The 19,793-nt window shown below is 41.7% G+C and overlaps 1 protein-coding gene across 1 annotated transcript in view; it reads left to right on the plus strand.

Moving 5' to 3' along the window:
- SLC9A4 (solute carrier family 9 member A4) overlaps positions 1-14,517 on the plus strand; it is a 30,458-nt gene extending 15,941 nt beyond the window's left edge. The window contains exons 7-12 of the mRNA XM_066571591.1: positions 470-540; positions 2,773-2,934; positions 8,608-8,704; positions 10,449-10,580; positions 11,294-11,381; positions 14,219-14,517. Coding sequence (XP_066427688.1) covers positions 470-540; positions 2,773-2,934; positions 8,608-8,704; positions 10,449-10,580; positions 11,294-11,381; positions 14,219-14,517 — 849 coding nt within the window. The remainder of the gene's footprint in view (positions 1-469; positions 541-2,772; positions 2,935-8,607; positions 8,705-10,448; positions 10,581-11,293; positions 11,382-14,218) is intronic.
- Positions 14,518-19,793: the final 5,276 nt, after the last annotated feature.

Genomic DNA, 19,793 nt, shown 5'->3' on the forward strand with positions numbered 1-19,793 from the left:
CCTTTTTCTGTCTCTATAGTGCTGGACAAGCACACAAAAGAACTGAAAGTAACAGAAGGTAGCAGTGACCAGTCTCATGTCATTCTGCAAATTCCTCAGAGTTTATCTGTCAAGGTGAAGGTGTTGGTATGTGGCCCTGTGCCTCTCCCAGGAAGGCCATGCATGAGGAGGGGAAACTTGGAGGGGAAACAGAACCAAGAATTTATATTTTGGGTTCAGTAGACAAAAGGGACCCGAAAATTTTTTGCTCCCATCAAAACACTGCCACTGCAGCCAAGCTGCCGCAGTGGCCTCTTTGCCTTGATTTTTAGAAAAATGTAGATGCTTTCAGAATTAACTCACATGCTCCAGGAAAACAATAAATCTCAAAATAATTTCAATAAGTGCATATTTGTGGTAACATTTCATAATGAAAACATGGACATTTCATAATGGCCACTTACAATGTTTCCATGTTTTTTTCCTGTAGTTGATGGATCACTTGAAAGCAGGTATTGAAGACATATGTGGACATTGGAGTCATTATCAACTGAGAGATAAGTAAGTATGTCTTATTGCAGTCTAATATAATAAAATAACCTATCTATCAGGTAAAATATAGTAGGTAAATAGAAGAGGAAATCAAAATGCTGTGGTCATGTGCTGTATCTCTTTCTAGAAACAGAACTCCTGAGTAACCATTAACTCTTGAGAGTGCAATGTTCATACATTGCCTGCTAAATTGGATCTGCACAAGCAGAAAATAAGCCTTCCGAAAGAAAAACATAGCATGGCAACTCATGCTGCAGACATCAGCCTGTGCACACCCTTGGTATAAATCTGAGATCCCAGGAAACGCTTCTTTAACTCTGGATTTAGAACATAAGCCACACATGGTCTCAGTGCTTTGATGGCTTTTGCTGTGAGCCTCCACAGTAGCAGAGAATCAGTAATAATTAGTCACCTGTCCTTACAGGTCTTCGCATTCAGTAAAATCTAAATAAGAGTGCTGAAGGGAGTGTTTGAATTTAAACAGTCAGTAGCATAAGCAGATACTCTCAAGCTAGTCTTTACTCAGAAATTCAGGGCACACATTGTCCCTTCCATCAACAGTGTGAGGTGGTTTTGTGAAGCTTTGCAGCTCTTCCAGGCTCTGCTCAGAAGAGATAGATCTCCTGTTCCCTTTACCTTTTCCCTAAGGGAGTCCTGTGGACATGTTGGCCACCACCACAGCATGAAAGGAAGCAGGGAAAAGACTAATTTTTCTTTCCCCCAAACATTTTATTATGATGCCGTGGGCTAAAAGTTATCCTTAGTTCTGCCTAGGCTTCTGTGCTGGAATCCTGTCTGACCTTTCAGCATTGGACTCCAGTAATCCAGCCAAGGGTGTCTGCTGGGACGTATGGCAAGTCCTCTCAAGCTTCTCCCTATGGAAAACAGAAATTCAGAGGGGGAAGAGGATGACTAGTTTGCATCCAATTCTTGTCCCAATGGGGAGTAATGACAGAATGTACTAGGGCATACCCAGAATCTGAAATGTCTTCTTAGTTCTGAGTACAGAGATAGCTTTAGGACATCCATCTGCTGGGACCACACCACTGTCTGTGCAGTCAACAAACTGAACAAATCTCTGTTGGAGCAGTAAATCCATTTAAATAGCTACATTTACACATATCTGTGAGTAAATGGCATCCGTTTGTCCCATATCTACCTGATAGCTTTGAAAAGACAATTTTCCCTGAACTAGCCATAAATGTAGTGTTTTGTTCATGGACAGATTCAAAAAACACACAGTGTCTAGGACATTTAATATAAGAAGATTGTATTAAAAAGTATTCCCTCAACTTTTGTATGCAGCTTTAAAGTTGTGTACAGAATTAATTACCTAAGCAATGACAATCCAGGAGGCTTTTTATTACACAGAGAAACATAAAGAGCTGTAATCCCCGTGCAAATATTTGTGTACCTTCCTCTGCTATTAATGAATAAAAACAGCCTTTACTAAGGAAAGAAAGATACAAACCCTGTAGTGCTTTTCCCAGCATTGTGGAGCACCTTACCTTGCTGTGGTAAACCGTTCCTTTGAAAGAAACAGAACTGTTGCTCTGCTGAAGATCTGCTGTTGTTCTGCTAAATGTCTGCCTGAAAGCATGTACCTGTTCCAAGGCACCCACACACATTCACATTCAAATTATGCCACACATTAGCAATATTTGACAATCTGCAGCATGCAAGCACATAGTATTTTGGGGTCCTTTCAATTTCTCTGTTATTCAGAATACAAAGAAATGTATTTTCTCTGCTCTAATTGTCAGGATTCAAAATTATCAGCAATGTAATGGGCCCTAACTACTGTAACTGCTGGGCCACTTAGAGCCTCATTGGTGGCTGGCTGAATAGGCCAGGATTACAGTAAGAGCAGCTGCTGCTGTTATGTCCTTCTATAATGCAACATTTGTACAAAAGCATGGAGACTGGCCGTATTCTTTTCTGACAAATGTGCCAGTGCAATATGCAAACATACACGCAGCCCTCTTTTTTGCTCTGATTGCAGCTTGTTTCTTTCTTTTGTCTAGCGGGCTCTGCAATCTCTGTGGACCAGTAGACTATGCCAAATATCCTCCTAAAGGTCTCAGCTCACCAGGCCTTCAGGAGTCCACAGGTGCCTCTAATTTGTATTCAGTTTCCACCACTGAATTGTAGATATATGCATTTGAATGAAGATCAGCTTGTAGTACAGAAATGAAAACATATTTCCTTTTCTACACTTTGATTTTGGTATCTCTTTTGCAGATTTAAGAAGTTTGATAATAAGTATTTGAAGAAAATTTTAATTCGGGAACACCAGCCCAAATCCAGCCTTGTGTCATTGTACAAAAAGATGGAGATAAAATTGGCTATCGAGATGGCTGAGAGTGGCATGAAAATTTCAAAACCATCCACTACTTCTTTACAGTGAGTACCAACCTTCTCACCCTTTGCAGAGTAGGGACAGGGGGACAGGGACAAAAATGAGGAAGTACCCAAGGTATTCCATGACTTAATTGAAATGTAAGAAAAAAGAAGACAGTTAAGAAAAGAGAAGGTGCAATTTGGTGTTCATCATAACTGCGCTTTGCTCAGAGAGTGAAAATTAAAACCATGGACATTTCCTGTTTCTTTTCCATGATGGGCAGTCCTGAAGAGGAATCATGAGTCACGTACAGGAGTCGTGTTGCTTTAAATCACAGCAGTGGCTCAAGACAGATGTACTTATAACTTACCTGGCCAGTGGGTTTTGTTAATCCCTGCCAGGTTCCTGCCATCCCTGCAGGATGGCTTAGCATACAGGTCCTGGCTCCATTGTCCCAGTCATGAATTTTTGCTGAGAGCAGATTTTTTGTAGCATTTGCAATTTTTGCTGCTCCAGTTTGCAATCCCTCACACCACCTTGCTATATTTTGGTATTTCCAAAACAAACAAATTTGTCCAATTAAACATTGAGAGCAGCCTGCCAAAAACGACTTGAGGATAGTTGTGGTGGAAATGCTGGACATGAACTGTCAATGTACATTCACAGCCCAGAAAGACAACCATATCCTGCCTCAAAAGCAGCATGGCCAGCAGACTGGGGGAGGGGATTCTCCCCTGCTATTCTGCCCTTGTGAGACCCTACAGTGCTGTGTCCAGTTCTGGGGTCCTCAGTACAGGGAAGACATGGACCTGTTAGAGCTGGTCCAGAGGAGTGCCACAAAGATGATCAGAAGGTTGAAGCACCTATCCTAGGAGACAGAGAAGGCTCTGGAAACACTTGTTTGCAGCTTTTCAGTACTTAAAGAGAGCTTATAAGAAAGATAGGGACAGACTTTTTAGTAGACTTGTAGCAGTAGGACTAGGAGAAGGTAGGTTCAGACTAGGTACGAGAACTTTTTATGATGAGGGCGGTGAAACTCTGGAACAGGTTGCTCTGGGAGATGGCAGATGCCTCATCCCAGGAAACATTCAAGGTTGGGTGTGATGGGGCTCTGAGCAACCTGACAGAGCTGAGGATGTCCCTTGGTCATTGTGAGGGGGTTTGGAACCAGATGCAAGGCATTCTATGATTCTATCAAACAGTAATGCCATGTGGCATCAGACGGACCAGGGGACAAAACTGGTGGGATCTCCAGAGGGAACTGAGGGAACAACCCTCTAGGAGAAAAGTTGCACAAATCTTCTGTCCTGCATACTATTATTGATATGCACATATTTATCCTTGCTTTGCAACACACTGTCCAGAACACAGGTACTGCTGCAGGCACTTGCCTCCATCATTTCTTTCCACGGTTCTTGCTGACCACTGTTGCTGCTCTTTCCTGTTGCATCCTTAAACCACTCTCCATTTTGCAGCAGCTCCTGGTAGGGTCTGGCATATTACCTTTTTTGAATGATGATCATTCCCAATAACAGAAAATTCAAATATCAACTGGATATTAAATGAAAATCTTGCTTGAAACTCTGATTTAGTCATGTCAAGATCAATTTGTTTTCTTGTACTGATGTCAGCATGCAGTGTAAGACCTAGCCCTTTTCTCTCTAAATTATTCTTTTCTGAATGGATGATATTAAAAAAGACTGCATGTATGTCAGGCTCCTTTCTGTCTGCTGTAATCCCTTAACCATTCTGAGCCAAGAGAAAATGTGCAAGGTTGATAGACAATCCCTGGCAATCAAACCACATCCTTCTTCTTTTCCTGAGGGAATGAGAAAATAAGACAAATTACTCCAGCATAGTTCAGAAATTTTCTCCTGAGCTGAGAATTTAGGTTGATAAATATTCTTTAATAACCAGCTGATATGATGGACTAATTTTTGCCATCTCTACTCTGGCTATAATTGAATTTTGCTGTGCATCATCCTCTGATGAGAAAGCTTTTTTAAAAATGAAGTGTCAACTTCAGAAAAACAGCCTGTGGCTCAAGACCATTATGATCTTGTAGGTTGTGAGAGTGTTCTAGGAAAATAAACATTTCCCTACCTCTGTTCATTGATAAGTGTCTGCTGTTGAGGACTGCAGGAGACAGGATATTGAGGGAGTTGGTGGATCTTTGGTCTGAGCCAATACACCAGTTCTTGCTGTCTTTCCCCACAGCAACCAAAAGAACCTGTGTAAAAGGTCTCTAAATATATTTATAAATTGTATGATTACTGTCATTGAGTCAGCATGTACCTAAAGTTCCTGTCTTCAGTGAAGATACAAAACTCTGGCCATGAACAAAAGGAGATTTGAAATAAAATTCCAATGTATGGCTTGTAAATCATTATTAGCAGTGCCAGAGTAGTGAGAAAACTCTTGCTCACACTTCTGATCAGTTTTTTCAGCCTTTATGCACTCAAGGAGATTTACTTTATAAGAATCAAAGCAGATCTCCAATGCTGTGAATTTGAGAATTGCATTCATGCTGGTGTGATTCCTGCAGGTGGAGTGGGTGTCCAATTTACAGTAAGTATTTTCAGTGTGGAGTGAGAAAATTTGCCCATAGATAGTGCAACAAAGAATCCACACTGGAATGAAAGCAGAGCATTTGGTTATGATATTTTGGAGAATATAAGCCTGATAAATAAGGATGGAATGGCAAAAGTGGAGTGTAGGAGATATTATCAAAACTGTGGGTTTATGGCTGGTTTTTGTAGGAAATATGAGCATTAGAGAGAAAGATGGTTTGGTACTGAATTTACTTAATGCTGGCTTCATATTGCTGCAATATTGACTTTGATAAATCTTAGAATATATGAATACAGTACAGATCAGAACCAATTGTTGTGTTGTCATTTGTGGTGGTACAGTTATGAGAAAGTTGTGCCCCAATAACATTATTGATTCACAAGATGAGTGAAGATTAATGGAAAGTTTACAACATTCAAAATTTTAGATATAATATAAAAATATGACACAGATTGTGCAAGTATCAATGTATCAAATATCAAGTATCTCCATATCTAAGGAAGAGAGAAATAATGTCATGACAGTCATTACAGAGAGACAGTTTTCATGACTTATTATAACTTTTTTCTTGACAAATATATCCTGTGTTGTTCTTTGTTGTAACATGTTGGAAGATTCAATAAGAACAAAGAAATAGTTTCAATAAGGATTACTTTATGGCTTTGGTAACATACTGTACATGCTTGGGGTTTTTTGAAAGCCTTTTCTTAAGGTGCTGCAAAATGTGAAAGCAATCTGTTCCTTATTACCATATACGTGCATTGTTATCAGTTGGGTAGGTTAATTTCCAATCCCATGAAAAGAATGACGGTTTTTTATTTGTGCTCCAGAACAATATAGATTATCTGCATGCTACTTTTTCTCTTGCTACCCCAACTGAGACTCAAGCAGTTTTATTTACTCTATTTAATTCACTTTAAGAGCAAAATAATAAGATTTGAAATTACTTAGAACTGGATATTTCTGTGTTGGCATGTGGAGAAAGTCAGGTATGCAGCTGGAAAAGTAGAGATAATCTGATAATCTCCCCTGTGGAGTCAAGATTTTCCCTGTTTAGATACTTTCCTCTGTTTATTCCCAGCTGTAAATTATAAAGACCCTGTGGGCACATTCAGTGGAGCACAGAGCAGGGAGGCAGTTGTTACCTGTGTTGTCAAAGCCACATGCAGCAACTATTCCAGTTCCATTTGCATTACACAAATGAGCCAAGCCTGTATTTTAGAGACCAATACTTGATGACAGTCCCCAGGGCTTGTGCTTTGTATATCTTCCAGGTGTACCTAGGGTCTCCCTGCTGTCCAAAGGGACATCAGACAGGGGCTGCTGACAGCAAGGAGTCTGGTTTCCCTGTGTGGAGGGCAGCATACACGGGCTGTGCCCCAGTGTGACACGCCACACCCAGTAGGGAGAAAAGGCGCAGTGCACCCAAGCCTGAAAATTGGTAGCATCCCCAGATCCTCTCAGTGTATCTCTGAGAGCTGAAAGCAAGTGAAAAAGGAACCAACCAACCAATGCACCCACCCACTCAGGCTGGGTGATGGTAAAGGTACTTTTTTTTCCCTAATGGTAAATAAATAACTTTGTTGCTATTGCAATTGTTGAGAATTTATGAATGTCAATTAAACATTTGATGGGAAGGATTTATCAGGGACAAGATAAGATTTCTGGTCAAATCCAGAATGGCAGCCCTTTTCTGTCACACTGACTTGCCAGCATCTCAGTGGCAGACTTATGGGTCACTCATGCTTCAGTGAGTCCTTAACCTGCTGCTTATCCCAATCCTTGCTTTAATATTACACCTTAACCTTCTGTAAATTTCCCTCTTTGTTTTTATTTCACAGAAAAGAAGTCAGGTGTCTGTTTTAGTCTGATGGCAGAATGAAAACACTTTCCAAAACCTTGAAATATATCAGGAATTATTTCTTATATTCCAGGGGCTTTGGACAGGGACCAGGGTACCAGGGATCTCTGTATACTTCATGGTAAGAGGCAGTAAAATATAGAATCCAGGCATTCATATTGGTCCTACAAGTTTTCAAGATGTTAATGGTAGATGATCCAACAAAACAATAGTAATATTGTTAAACTAACTGTAATTGCAAATTTCAGCCTTTTTCCTATGTTTGCATCGAAATCAATTTAGCATGAATCATAAACAGTTTAGCATGAATCCATTGTCCTTTGTCATTAAAATTTTTAAATTTATTTTAGAGGCAGTGGGAAATAAATGCACACAAAACTCTGGCAATACTGTACATAGATCATAATTTATTTTTTAATTATTGCACACTTTACAGACAACACTTTAAGGACATCACTTAGCTGAAAAACAACACTTGCAATCACTTTTTTTTTTTTTTAAGAGGTGGGAAAGCAAAATGGAGAAAGGAAAAATTCAGAAAGAACAAGACAGACTGATTCATCCTGGATGATCACTATCTATTTCCCTTTCTTTTCCTGGGAATTCACTCAAACACTAACTCTCACAGTGATTGACTGTTGTAGTGAAACCCAATAACATTTCACAGCAGCCCTCCTCCACTGCTTTGCTAGTGAAAAAGCCAGGCAGTTACAAGTGACTGTGGGCTTGTCAAAGTTTTTTAAAGACACAAAGATTACTATCTTTTAGGTGATTCTTTAATTTCAAATGGAGAAACAGGTTCAGTAGCAAGGAAACTCTATATGTTCTCTTCACCACAGGGCAGGTCTCTCAGACTTCATAATTAATATACTCTTAGGATTTTCTTCACTTTCTCAAAGGAGTAAAAACCAGTAAGGTGGCAAGGCCCAGATTGCTAGACCATGCTGAGGTTTTTGTTCAGACAGAGGAGGAAACTTGCAATGCTTTCCTGAGCTGGTCATGGCCTAATCTAATCCTTAAATAGGAACTTCCTTCTGGAGGTTTAAGAAAGAAGAGTTTCTGCTGCCAGCTCTATGAGGGCCTAGGACCCAATTTGACTACCCACTATATGGATAAAACCAATGAAAGAGCAAAATTTGACCTTTTTTAATTCATCTTTGGATGATTTGCAGGTGTTGCTGATCACAGAAAGGCTCTACATAGCCTTCTTTTCTAGCGCTAAAAATAGTCCATGCATTATTTAATGGGATCAGTATTTAATCAGCTCATGAATATCATATTTAATTTCCCCTTTTATTTACAGGAGCGGCAGGAACCAGCGTGCACACAGGCTGTCCCCGGCAGAGGTGGAGGCCATGCGGGATGTCCTGGCACACAACCTGTACCAAGTGCGGCAAAGGGTGCGTGAGCCGAGCCGAGCCGAGCCGAGCCGCCGCTGCCTGCCGCGCTGGTTGCGGACCCGCAGCCCGGGTTTGCCCTGCCCGTACCACGGCCCGGGGGCACTGCGGGGAGCTGGGAGGGCAAGGGGGGAAGAAACCTGGGCTTGGGCACTGCTCGGAATAGAGGAAAGCTGGGTTTGCGCTTTTTTTTTTTTTCTTTTTCCATCCTGACGGCAGCGGGAAAAGCCAGGATAAATCAGTGCCTGAGCTGTAGAGGTCAGGCTTCCCTCGCCGCTGGGCTGTGCCTTGCCGGGGCTCCCGGGAGCGCAGCCCGGCGCTGGCAGCGCTCCGGCAGCAGCAGCCAAACTCCGCTGCGGGGGCGGGCGGGCAAACACCGCGCAGCCCGGCGTGGGAGCGGCATTTACCGCACCGCAGGAGGAAAAAAACGAAGGAAAAAAAAATTTCCACGTCCTCCGAGCTTCATTTGACACATTTAGGTGGTATGTTTCCCTGTAGAAGTGGTGCGATAATACCTCAGTGGGGATTTGTTTTGCAGAAATTTGTGGTGACCCTGACAGAGCCCAGGGTATGGTATCTGCTTAATCCAGTCTCGGGCACTGAATAGACAATTGAGAGCTCGCCCACAGCAAAGAGTGGGAGAGAATACATTACAGTAACCTTGAAATTATGCCGATAAACAAGGCTAACTCATGTAACACACGTGTACTAGAAAATGCTAGGGCCTGCTCATTTAAATGTGGCATTATTAATATGTTATTCATTCCTAACACTGTTTGACTTGCCATGGCTAATTATCCTTATGATATCAATTTCTTATCTTACCAGCAACAATTTGCATTTATAGTTATCTCTTAGCTTACTGAAATGAACTAACTCTCTTCAAAATCAATTACAGTAATGACTATTTGTGCTAGTCATTTCCTATGTAGTATTGAGAATGGTGTGCTTTTGGAAATGAAAGATTGGATGGAAAGTAATGCCACTTCTAATACTCCTTTTCAGCTCTGAAAAGCTCTTGCTCCCCAGACCAGTTTTACAAGGAGCCTTGCGAATGAAACTGAGATGAGGTTCTACTTTTTAAGAGGGATTATAAACTTCAATGAATTTTTCTCTTTAAGGCAGATAATTATTTCCTTCATTTCACTAGATGTATGTGATAAACTAAAAAGCTTGTCTTAAATGATGCTCAGTTTTAGGGTAATAGTAATTTGTAGTTTGTCCAAATATGGAAAGGAAACTCAGTTGTGCATCTCATTCTAGAGATTCATTCTTTGTTCCTGAGTGCATCTGAAGCTTGCTTCAGACTCGGTAATATTAGTATCAAAGCTCAGAGCTGAGTTAACCAGTTATCTCTTTCTTGGGACCTGCCTCATATCTGTAGCTCCCAGCTACACTTGATGAGAGGAGAAAAGAGATGACTAAGACAGGACAAGCCCAGAGATGATAACAGCCTTCTTAGGTAGGTATATTTTATATACCTGCACTTTGAGCAGGTAAGAGTCTATCAAAAATGGCATCAAAACACAGCCCTTGAGGTCTGAGACTTACAGCTGTGTTCAGCTTCCTCCCATCTTGCTCTGCAGCAGTGAGATTTGTGCGTGGCTGCATTTTGCCATGTGATACCAAAGCGATCTGTGTTGGGTCGGTGACCGAGCTGAGGCAGATGTCCCCTTGGCCCTGTGGTTGATGACTGATTAACATTGCAAAGGCACTGAAAATGAGCTGGCTGCATCTTTTGTTTCAGGCACCAGCATACAACCGGCACAATCTTCCTACTGAGACAAGTGACAAACAAGCTCAAGAAATCCTCATCCGTCGGGAACACAGCCTGAGGCAAAGTTACAGGAAGGGAAACAGCTTGCCTTGGGGTAGACCGGTACCTGTTATCCATCTACTGTTTATGTAAAAATGCCTTGGCTTCTCTGTAAATATGGAAAGACACTAGTTTTAATGTGCCTTCGCTGTATTAAAACGGGTATTCTCCCAGTGTGCTCATGCAGCCCTTAAGAAGAAAAAGCTTCACTTAGCATGGGAGCAGCAAAGTTTTCATGTCCCATCTCAATGCATTGGTCAGAAATCAGCTACTCTGGCTGTGTGTAGTAAAATAATGTAACTTGCATTGATTTTGCATGTGCAAAGTATGGTGTAATCAGAAAAGGCCTGATGCAAAGCCTCTGGCACGTTGATGATTTGGGTTCTCAATCAGTAAGAGATTTGTCTGACCAAAGGTAGGCATTGAACAGCACAGATATTTATAACTGAGATAATCATGGTTAAGGAAGAGAAATAAGTTCTTGTTGGATGGATTAGTTGTATTCAAATTTTTTAACTGAAATAAGAAAGGTGAACCTTAGAGGAACATGTTTTTCTCTGGTGATGGGGAAAACACTTTGGCTGTTATATCAGACAGATATTCTCACTGGAGCTGATGTGAGTTCAACCATCCAAACCAAGCATTGATCTTATTAATGCCTATCAAAATTTGGCTTTAATGATGCAGCATATTGCCATAACTCTTTACTGTTTCACCAAGTAAGTGCCCAGTGGAGGCAATCACAGGCATTGGACACACTTCTGTCTCCTACACAGGTTAACACCACAGAAATACGCTACCTCTCCTTACCTCAGGGTCCACGCCAGCCCACTAGAAGAAAGGCCAGGCATGTTACTTTTACAGGTAAGGGAAGTGCTTTACTCTGTATCCTACTCCAGTAGCAAAAGAAACTTGGCCAGTTGTTTGGTGGATTTAACAGTACTACATGCACAGTCCCGTGGAAGTCTATGGCCTCTTTAAATGAGCTACACCCTACTCTCCTTTCTGTTTTATCATGTTGTTTATATGATCATTACTGCATCAGTTTCTGTTTTGTTCCAGCACCTCCTGCTTTTCTCTTTTTCCCTCTTGAACAAATATTCCTGTGATCCCTGCAGTTCCACCTGGCCAAGCTCAAGAACACAAATGAGCCATTCCCTGCAGCCCCACAGACAGAGCTGTATGCAAAATTATTATGAATTTCTGAACCTGTAGCCCTGTCCAGGTGAGACTGATGGAGCTCCATGGTCCCAGGTCCTGCAGGTACCAAGACTGAGCAGGTTTCCCAACAGGCAGCCCCACACCAAAATTCAGTGCATATGTACACACAGCCAGACACGGAGAGCAGCACAGACATGGCACAGGGCTCACACAAATGCAAACAGCACCAATGGCCTCATCCTTGTCCCCTCCCTGGATGATGAGACTGATAGACTGTTGGTGGAAAAGTATAAATACATACATGCTATCTGAATCTTCGCCTGAGATACATGCTCTGCTCAGCAGCTGGCCCTGGACCTTCCATCTGTACATTTGGTGGCACTTGGGCATGTAAGTCCCTGGGGACACAGCGCCCAGCAGCTCCGGTTCACAGACCTGCACACAGAGACTTGGTGTTACACTCTACCTCATGTACTGGAGGACCCTCCAGTAGCTGGCCTTGGGCAGCCAGTCCTCCCTGTCTAAGAGACTTAAAGTATTCCACACAGCAGTCTCATACCTAAAAGGACTGCAGACACTTTGAAGGAACTAAATGCTGCTATAGGAGGTAGGCATATTATTTTAGTGGGGAGAGAGCTAAATCCTGAACAAAATGTAAGCAATGATTATCTGCTGCTGTGGAATGTAACAGGTGGATCTGTGATTGGTCTCATGTGCTTGTTTCTAATTAATGGCCAATCACAGTCCAGCTGTTCGGACTGTCTCGGTCAGTCACAAGCCTTTGTTATCATTCCTTTTCTATTCTTAGTTAGCCTTCTAATGAAATCCTTTATTATATTCTTTTAGTATAGATTTAATATAATATATATCATAAAATAATAAATCAAGCCTTCTGAAACATGGAGTCAATATTCTCGTCTCTTCCCTCATCCTAAGACCCCTGCGAACACCACCACAATTGTGTAGCATAAACACCACTTTAAGTGTCTTCAGCAGGAAAAAGCCACCCTAAATCCTCTCATAAACTGTTGGGATGAGATGGATTACGTTGGAAACTAAGAAGAGAAGTACTCCGTATGTAGGGAATTAGAGTGACAACCTCATTCGTGCACACATGCATTTTAGAGATGAATGTCATCTCTTCTGTCTATGCCTGGAAGACCTTCTGGAAAAAAAATCTTCCAGCAAGCTTGATTTAGGTCTTATATATAGCATGTGCAGAAATTTTAGTAAATAAAGCTCAGAAATAACCTTAAATAGATCCTTAAGTCACCTACCAGCTCTTTCTGCCACTCATGTAAACGAATTGGCCAGAGAGGTTGTTGTTGCCCAGACAAATTATGGACTCCCCATCCCTGAAGATGTTCATGAGCAAGTGGATGGGCCTGAGCAACATGGTCTAGTGGAAGGTTCCCTGTTCATGAAAGGGGGGCAGAAGTAAGGGATCTTAAAGGTCCCTTCCAACCCTAACCAGTCTATGATTTTATGAATTATTTCTTTGGCAGTATATATCATTCATACTTTGTAGCAGTGATGCTCCCAAAGGGCTGAGTAGAAGCCCTGGAAATCTGGGAAATACTATCTTGCTTGGGGTGTAGTATGTCCATGTGGCCTATGAGCAGCAGTGCTTTACTGTGCCAACTGTGCAATAAACATTAGCTTAAAATAATTTAATAGTTATGGATCTGCAATAATTTCTTAAATTTTGAAAATGTGACCACAGTCAATACATGTATACTTTAATTGTAGCAGGATTTAGACTAATTTTACTGTTCATAGACCTCTGTGTTTATATCCCAGATCCTCCTAGTTTAGATTGTTAGGAGTTGTTTCTTACATTAACTACTTTCCTACTGTGTAGTTAGACTACAAGTGGCTTTAGGAAAGGGAAAAAGTAAATTCTATAAAACTCAGCAGAATGAGAATGCCAGTTACTGGCCTCTTGCAGGCAAATTTTTACAATGTATTTGTGGCAAAGCAAGCTGGTAGGAGCAGATCTGACACACCCAGAGTAATCAAAGCACCCCTGGTTTCAGATGAAACTGTTCATCTTGTTAGTCACAGGTCACTGGCAAACTTGATTTTTGATGGACCAGAATTTTCTCCTTTATCATGTTTTTGTTTTGTGCTGTGGGTTTAAAAATGCTTTTTAACCATGGTACTAGGTACACTTCTGAAATTTTAGGAAAATTTAAATTACATAAAGGAACACTCTTGCGTTTCACTCTTGCCCTTCATCCTTGCAGAGAAGGCATTGGGCAGGTCTGTGAGACACCAAAAGGTAGGTGAATGTGCTCATATTCTGGTGTTTCAGAGCTGAGATGAGGTAAAGAAAATCTTTTAAACATCAGCTTTGAGATGAAAATTAAAAATTAGGGCTATTTTTAGTTCTTGACTGCTTCCTTATTCTATAATAATTATTTAAAATGCTTCAGTTCCAGGGTATTGTATTGAATACCCTTTATCTCTCCTTTCCAATACCATGGCATTTCTCTCTTCTCTTCTTTAAATAAACGAATTATTTGTCTGTTTATCTTTAGATCAGCATAGGAGTGGCTCTGATGCTGCATTGCCATTGACATTGAGGTCCCGGCCCCGGCTACAGCCACTGGAAGCCAAGCAGCGCCAGGAGCTGATTCCAATGGCACACCTGGACAGACGAGCTGCTCCATCCAACCGGCCAGCTCGAAGAGGATATTCAATCAGGCCTCATCGTTTCACCAGAGCAGACAATCCAGCTCCAATGCCAAAGGCTCGCTTCACTGTCAGAGAAGTGGAGGAGTATGAGTCAGAAGAAGAGACAGAAACAATGGCACCAGCCAGGCCATTAGTTATATGAGGAGAAGAGATCATCAGTGTTTGCATCTAGGGCCCTTGGTGTACTGCTTCAAAAGAAGTAACAAAGCTTTTATATGAACCAAACTATGATTTTCCTCTGGGGACCAGTGTGCTTGCTCTCGTATCACTTTCAAGAGTTGTATTAAGGTACTTAGTGGCTCAGAGAAGACTCAAATTCTTATGTGCTAATATCAAGCTTTCTTTCCAACAAAACACTTCAGGAAAGAGAAGAATATGATATTTGTATGGGTTTGGATGAGGATTTAAACAACAGTAGTTGGGTGCATGAAGTACTATGGGTGGAAGCTGACACTGCCTTTGTTTCATACTATGGTCTGCATCCAGAAATATCTAAAGGCATCTCTGACATGTGAATGCACATCATAGAGCTTTTGATTTCAGATCAGAATCAGCTGCATTCTGGAAAAGGGTTTGTTGTAGTGCTCTAAATAGCTTATTTAGTTGGTGTTTTTACCCTGGTGATGGGAAAATTTTACTGGGTATGTCAGGTCACATGGACCATATATTCCCCCTTTCTCATCACATGGTTTGTCCCCATATCCCCCCTCCCTTAGTGGTCTGTCCCATGGGTGGTCCCTCCCTTTGCCCCTCCCCAATGTTATCCCATTGGCCATGGTCCTCTTTCCCCACCCCCATCACCTGGGGCATAAAACCCTACGGCAGGTGTGGTTCTGTCTCTTTGCTGCCTGGGTGTTCGCTGCCCCCAGAAGTGTCCTGTCTCAAGCTAATGAACTGGATACTCGTCTCCACGTGGCAAAGAGCGCTTCTCGTCTTTTACCTTCTGTCTGTGCAATTCCATGTGGGCTTTAGTCCTGAGCAAGCTGGATCTGGATTTATATTAGCCCAGAGAACCACGGATTAATTGCAAGAGTTAAAAGCAGAAAGGCATTTCTTAGGGCATGTAAATGTCACTGAAGATGCCTAAGCAAGACCTTAAGTCAAAAGGATTTTCAGTGAACGTTTTAAGCACTCAGGAACCTCTTGGTAACTCCGGTTTTGGCTCTGCAAAAGTGTGTAAAGTCATCTACTGTGATGATCCATGGCTCCAGCTAGTTAAATCAATTTCAATAGGTAGGCTCCTATCACTCACCTACAGTTGTTTTGGAGGAATAAAGAAGGTATCCTTGTATGTACAAATCCAGAGGAGTTTTCAGGCAGAAGTACTGTCAGGATTTTATTTGTGAGCATGGAATGGCAAGAACATACACAATATTTTTGTGATTCAGCAAGCAGAAGGCTTCCTTGTAAAGTATTTAACTTCTTCATTCCCCACACCCACCTTGTGTGCCCAAATGCATGCACCATTTTTCACAGTACAGCTGGACCAGCAATGCAGATAGGAAGCAAGAAACTGGGATTAAAGGTAGAGGGAGCCTAATCCTGTAGCCTGCTGTCAAGCAGGAGAGGCCCTGTGTTTGCCTCACAGCTATTTGTAGTGTCTTTCTGTATGTTGTACAGAGAAGATTTTCTCTAAAAGAAAGCAGAAATAACCAGAGGGATGTGCACTACAACACTTGAACTCCCAGCCTTTCTGTGGAGCTCCCTTCCAAGTGACTCTGTGCCCATGCTCCACTCTCAATGGTGGCTCTCCCTAGCAGCAGGAGAAGCAAGTATGGTCTTTAGACATTTTAGCTAAGTCCCAGACACCTAATTTCTCTGAAAAAGTTCCTTTCTGTAGAATGGAAGCAGCATTGCCATTGTCTTCTCTGTCTTAGCACTGTAGTTGAGCTGATTTTATCCAAAGGGATGAATCCAAAAGTCCATAAACCCACCCTTACAGCTGCACTGAAATCGAATCTATGGTTAAGAAATGTACCAAGTTCAGTCATGTTTTTGTTAAGTTTCCTCCTGTTTCCTCCACTCAGACCTTGCTCAAGGTCTGTAAATGCTTCTCTAAGAGTCAGAGATAGCAGTGCTACTTCCATGTTTCTCTTTTTTATATTGCTGGTATTGCTTGTATGTCCTGGTCCCTAAAATAACTTATTTCTGTAAGTTATGATTTCACATTTTTTACAAAGGCTTTCTGATTCAGGACAGGTATAATCTAAACTAATAAACTTGAAAAGCACTGCCAGAGGAAGAAAGCCCTACAAGCCCTTTTCCCCATTTTCTTGTGTTTGCAGCTTTTATGCTTAGCAGGTTATAATGAATCATCTGTACTGAAATTGTACAAAGCTTTATGAAACTCGAGTTCTGTTTGTATTTCCTTATTGTGCCAGAGAAATTATATGACTTCCTTTTATGAAAACAGTGGTACATTATTGAAACAGGGTAGGATTTTTTGTCTGTACCGAAACTGAATTAGCAATGAAATACAGTTCTGTACCTGAAAATCAACAAATAAACCCAGCTCCACCAAAGGAGGAAGTGCACCACAGAGTTTTTAAACAAAAGCCTTGCACCAGATCTCAGTCCTACAGCAAGTTATATTGACATATCATAAATCTAAATTAAAACATGATATTAAGGGAAAGCCTTACTATACAAGCTCGGTTCTTAAATTGCACTGTGAGCCACACAATATTTGCCACGTGATATTTAATTGAGGGGAAAATTAGTACCCATATGATGTGGTCTAAGGCCACAGAGGTGCATGGAGTAGGACAACAGAGGTGTGAAACCTGCTTCTGCATCGCAGAGTTGTGGGGGATTAGGATCTCCAAAACTGGCTGGTGGGGGATAGAAACTGCTGGCAATCCTTGGGAACAGAGAGAATGTGGAAATCTGAAAGAAAGGTGAAGAAGGGATAGTGTCTCATCTTCCAAGGGAGGCTCATGAGAGACAGCTTTAATGGAGGAATTACTGTGAGCTGCAAATTCAGCATTTCATCTTTAAGAAGATTTAATCAACGAATTGCCTCGGGGAACTGGACAGAGACAAACTCTGCGAGACAAGGATTAATGGGATGTCAGGAATAGCCTGGGAAGGGACTAGGCATACACCATGAAAAAGAGGAGTCTGCACATTTTGACCCGTGTATGTTTGACAGATATGCTCAAAATTGACTCCTAAATTCCTTAAAGTACAAGTTGTGGAGCATCATATAATTACCCCTCAGAAGTAGGGAGCAAAACATTCAGTTTCTAATTATGAGTTTATATTAGGACTAGAGAAAAATAATGAAATACTAAGATGATTAGTGCTTAGATGGAGTCAAATCTCCCTCCTTTGCTTCATTCCTAATCTTCTTGTTGATGAAATCAGTGACCCAGAGCTTCAGAGAGTGTAAAGCCGTAGAGAAGCTAGAAGTTAATAGAGTGCTCTCAGATTTTGCAGTCTAACTCCTAAACTTGTAAAGTCTATTTTTAGTTTTCATTCCTAGCAATTAGCAAATAGTACTGGAAGAAAATTTCCTTCTGTGCCATTAGTTGCTGTTAATGGCTTTTCTGGCCATCAGCCAAGAAGCAATGCTGCAGATGCCTATATAAAATTTGTTCCAAAATATAATGTTGCACATTTTATTTTTTTTTCATCGTTATTTCTTGTGGAAAAAAAAGTTCTCCCGAAAGAAGCACATTACTTATATTTTAAGTAGCGATAACTACAGCAATATCTTATTACAAGTAACTTAATCCATGTCTATAGGCTTCAGGCCTCACCATAAAGAAAGCTGAAATGGTTTAGGGCATGAATTTAAATCCAGTGTGTGGGCATTCTTAAGCTCTTGAACCTGGGTCACATCCAGGAACCTTGTGCTGTAATTTACAAAGGTGAGTTAATTCAAGACCTCTTTCTTTTATTTTTTTTTCAGGCTGGTAGAGTGCTATTTACTCAGGAATTTGAATTCCACACTTATTTAAGGTAAACTGGCACAGGAAATCCGTGCCCAGAAGGTGAAGAATATTATTCAAAATCCAGAGAGGAAATAAGAGCTCAGAAAATTAAGACTGTTTCCTTGGCAGGACAGTTGAGTTTCAGGAAGGAATAATAATTAATAGCCTTTACCTTTCACAGTAGAGAAAACAGGAGATAATGTGGTAATGTGGTGATTTAAGCCCAGCTTGCAACTCAGCCCCATGCAGTCACTCATTCATTCCCTGGTGGTGGGATGAGGGAGAGAAGTGCAGGAAAACCTTGTGGGTTGAGATAAAGACAGTTTAGTAAGTGAAGCAAAAGTAACACACACACAGGCAAAAGAAAACAAGAAATTCATTCACCACTTCAAATGGACCGCCAGGGGTTCAGATATCTCCAGGAAAACCAGGCTCCCACATACATAACAGGGACTTGTGAAGGCAAACACCATCACTCTGACTGTCCTCCCCTCCTTATACTTCCCCACCTTTGTTGCTGAGCATGACACCACAAAGTGTGGGGTATCCCTTTGCTCACCTGGTCAGCTGTCTTGGCACCCCCAGCCTGTTCATTGGTGGGGTGGGGTGAGAGGCAGAGCAGGTCTGTGTTCTGTGTACACAGAATCCTGTGTAAGCACAGCTCAGCAATAACAAAAACGTCCTGTTATCAACACTGTTTCCAGCACAAATCCAAAATACAGGCCCATATGAGACACTATGAAGAAAATTAACTCTGTCCCAGCCTAAATGACCTCACGCCTGAACCGAACTTGTTAATCAATGTGAAAAATAAGACAAGAACAATCATAATGAGAACATATTTTAGGAGCAAAAGCAACAATGCTCAAACAGAATACTGCAGAAAAAGGGAGGGATTTATTGAGGTCAGTGATGTGTTGTGAGGAGCTGGCAGTACTTTCATGTTTATTGCACAGTGTTATTAACTGTTAGATCTTGTTGCTCTTGTTGCAGCTATTGCTTTTCAATTAATATCCCTGGCAAGTAAGAATGTGTAGTAAAAGAAGAATCTTTCCCTTAGAGAACTCAGCAAGAAGGATGCAGCAGCAAGTGGAGTGGCAGCACTCAGACAAGATAGCAGCTTGTGCAGGGAGCATCCAGATGTGATGGATGTTACATCCAAGTTAACATGGTGCATTGGAAGAAGGCATTGCTGTGGTGTCTCTTCAAGGGACAGTGGTGCCCACCCCTGAGCAGTCAGAGCTGCTGCCATCTGTACAGCACCCATGGGGAAAACTGCTGCTTACAGGATAATCCCAGCAAGCAGGACACGGAAGGATGCTGTGAAAGACCCAAAACTTTCTGGGTCACACCAGGGGAGGACACTGGCAAAGGGTGCAGAACCAGGGGCTGGGGGAGTGCCCCTTGCAGCACTGCTCAAAACCCCAGTGCATGGAGCAGGCACGTGCCCATTGAAGGCAGAGAGAAGAAGCTGCAGCACAAG

Source organism: Molothrus aeneus, chromosome 2 (assembly GCF_037042795.1).
Source record: "Molothrus aeneus isolate 106 chromosome 2, BPBGC_Maene_1.0, whole genome shotgun sequence".
In the NCBI taxonomy this organism is placed as follows: Eukaryota; Metazoa; Chordata; class Aves; order Passeriformes; family Icteridae; genus Molothrus; species Molothrus aeneus.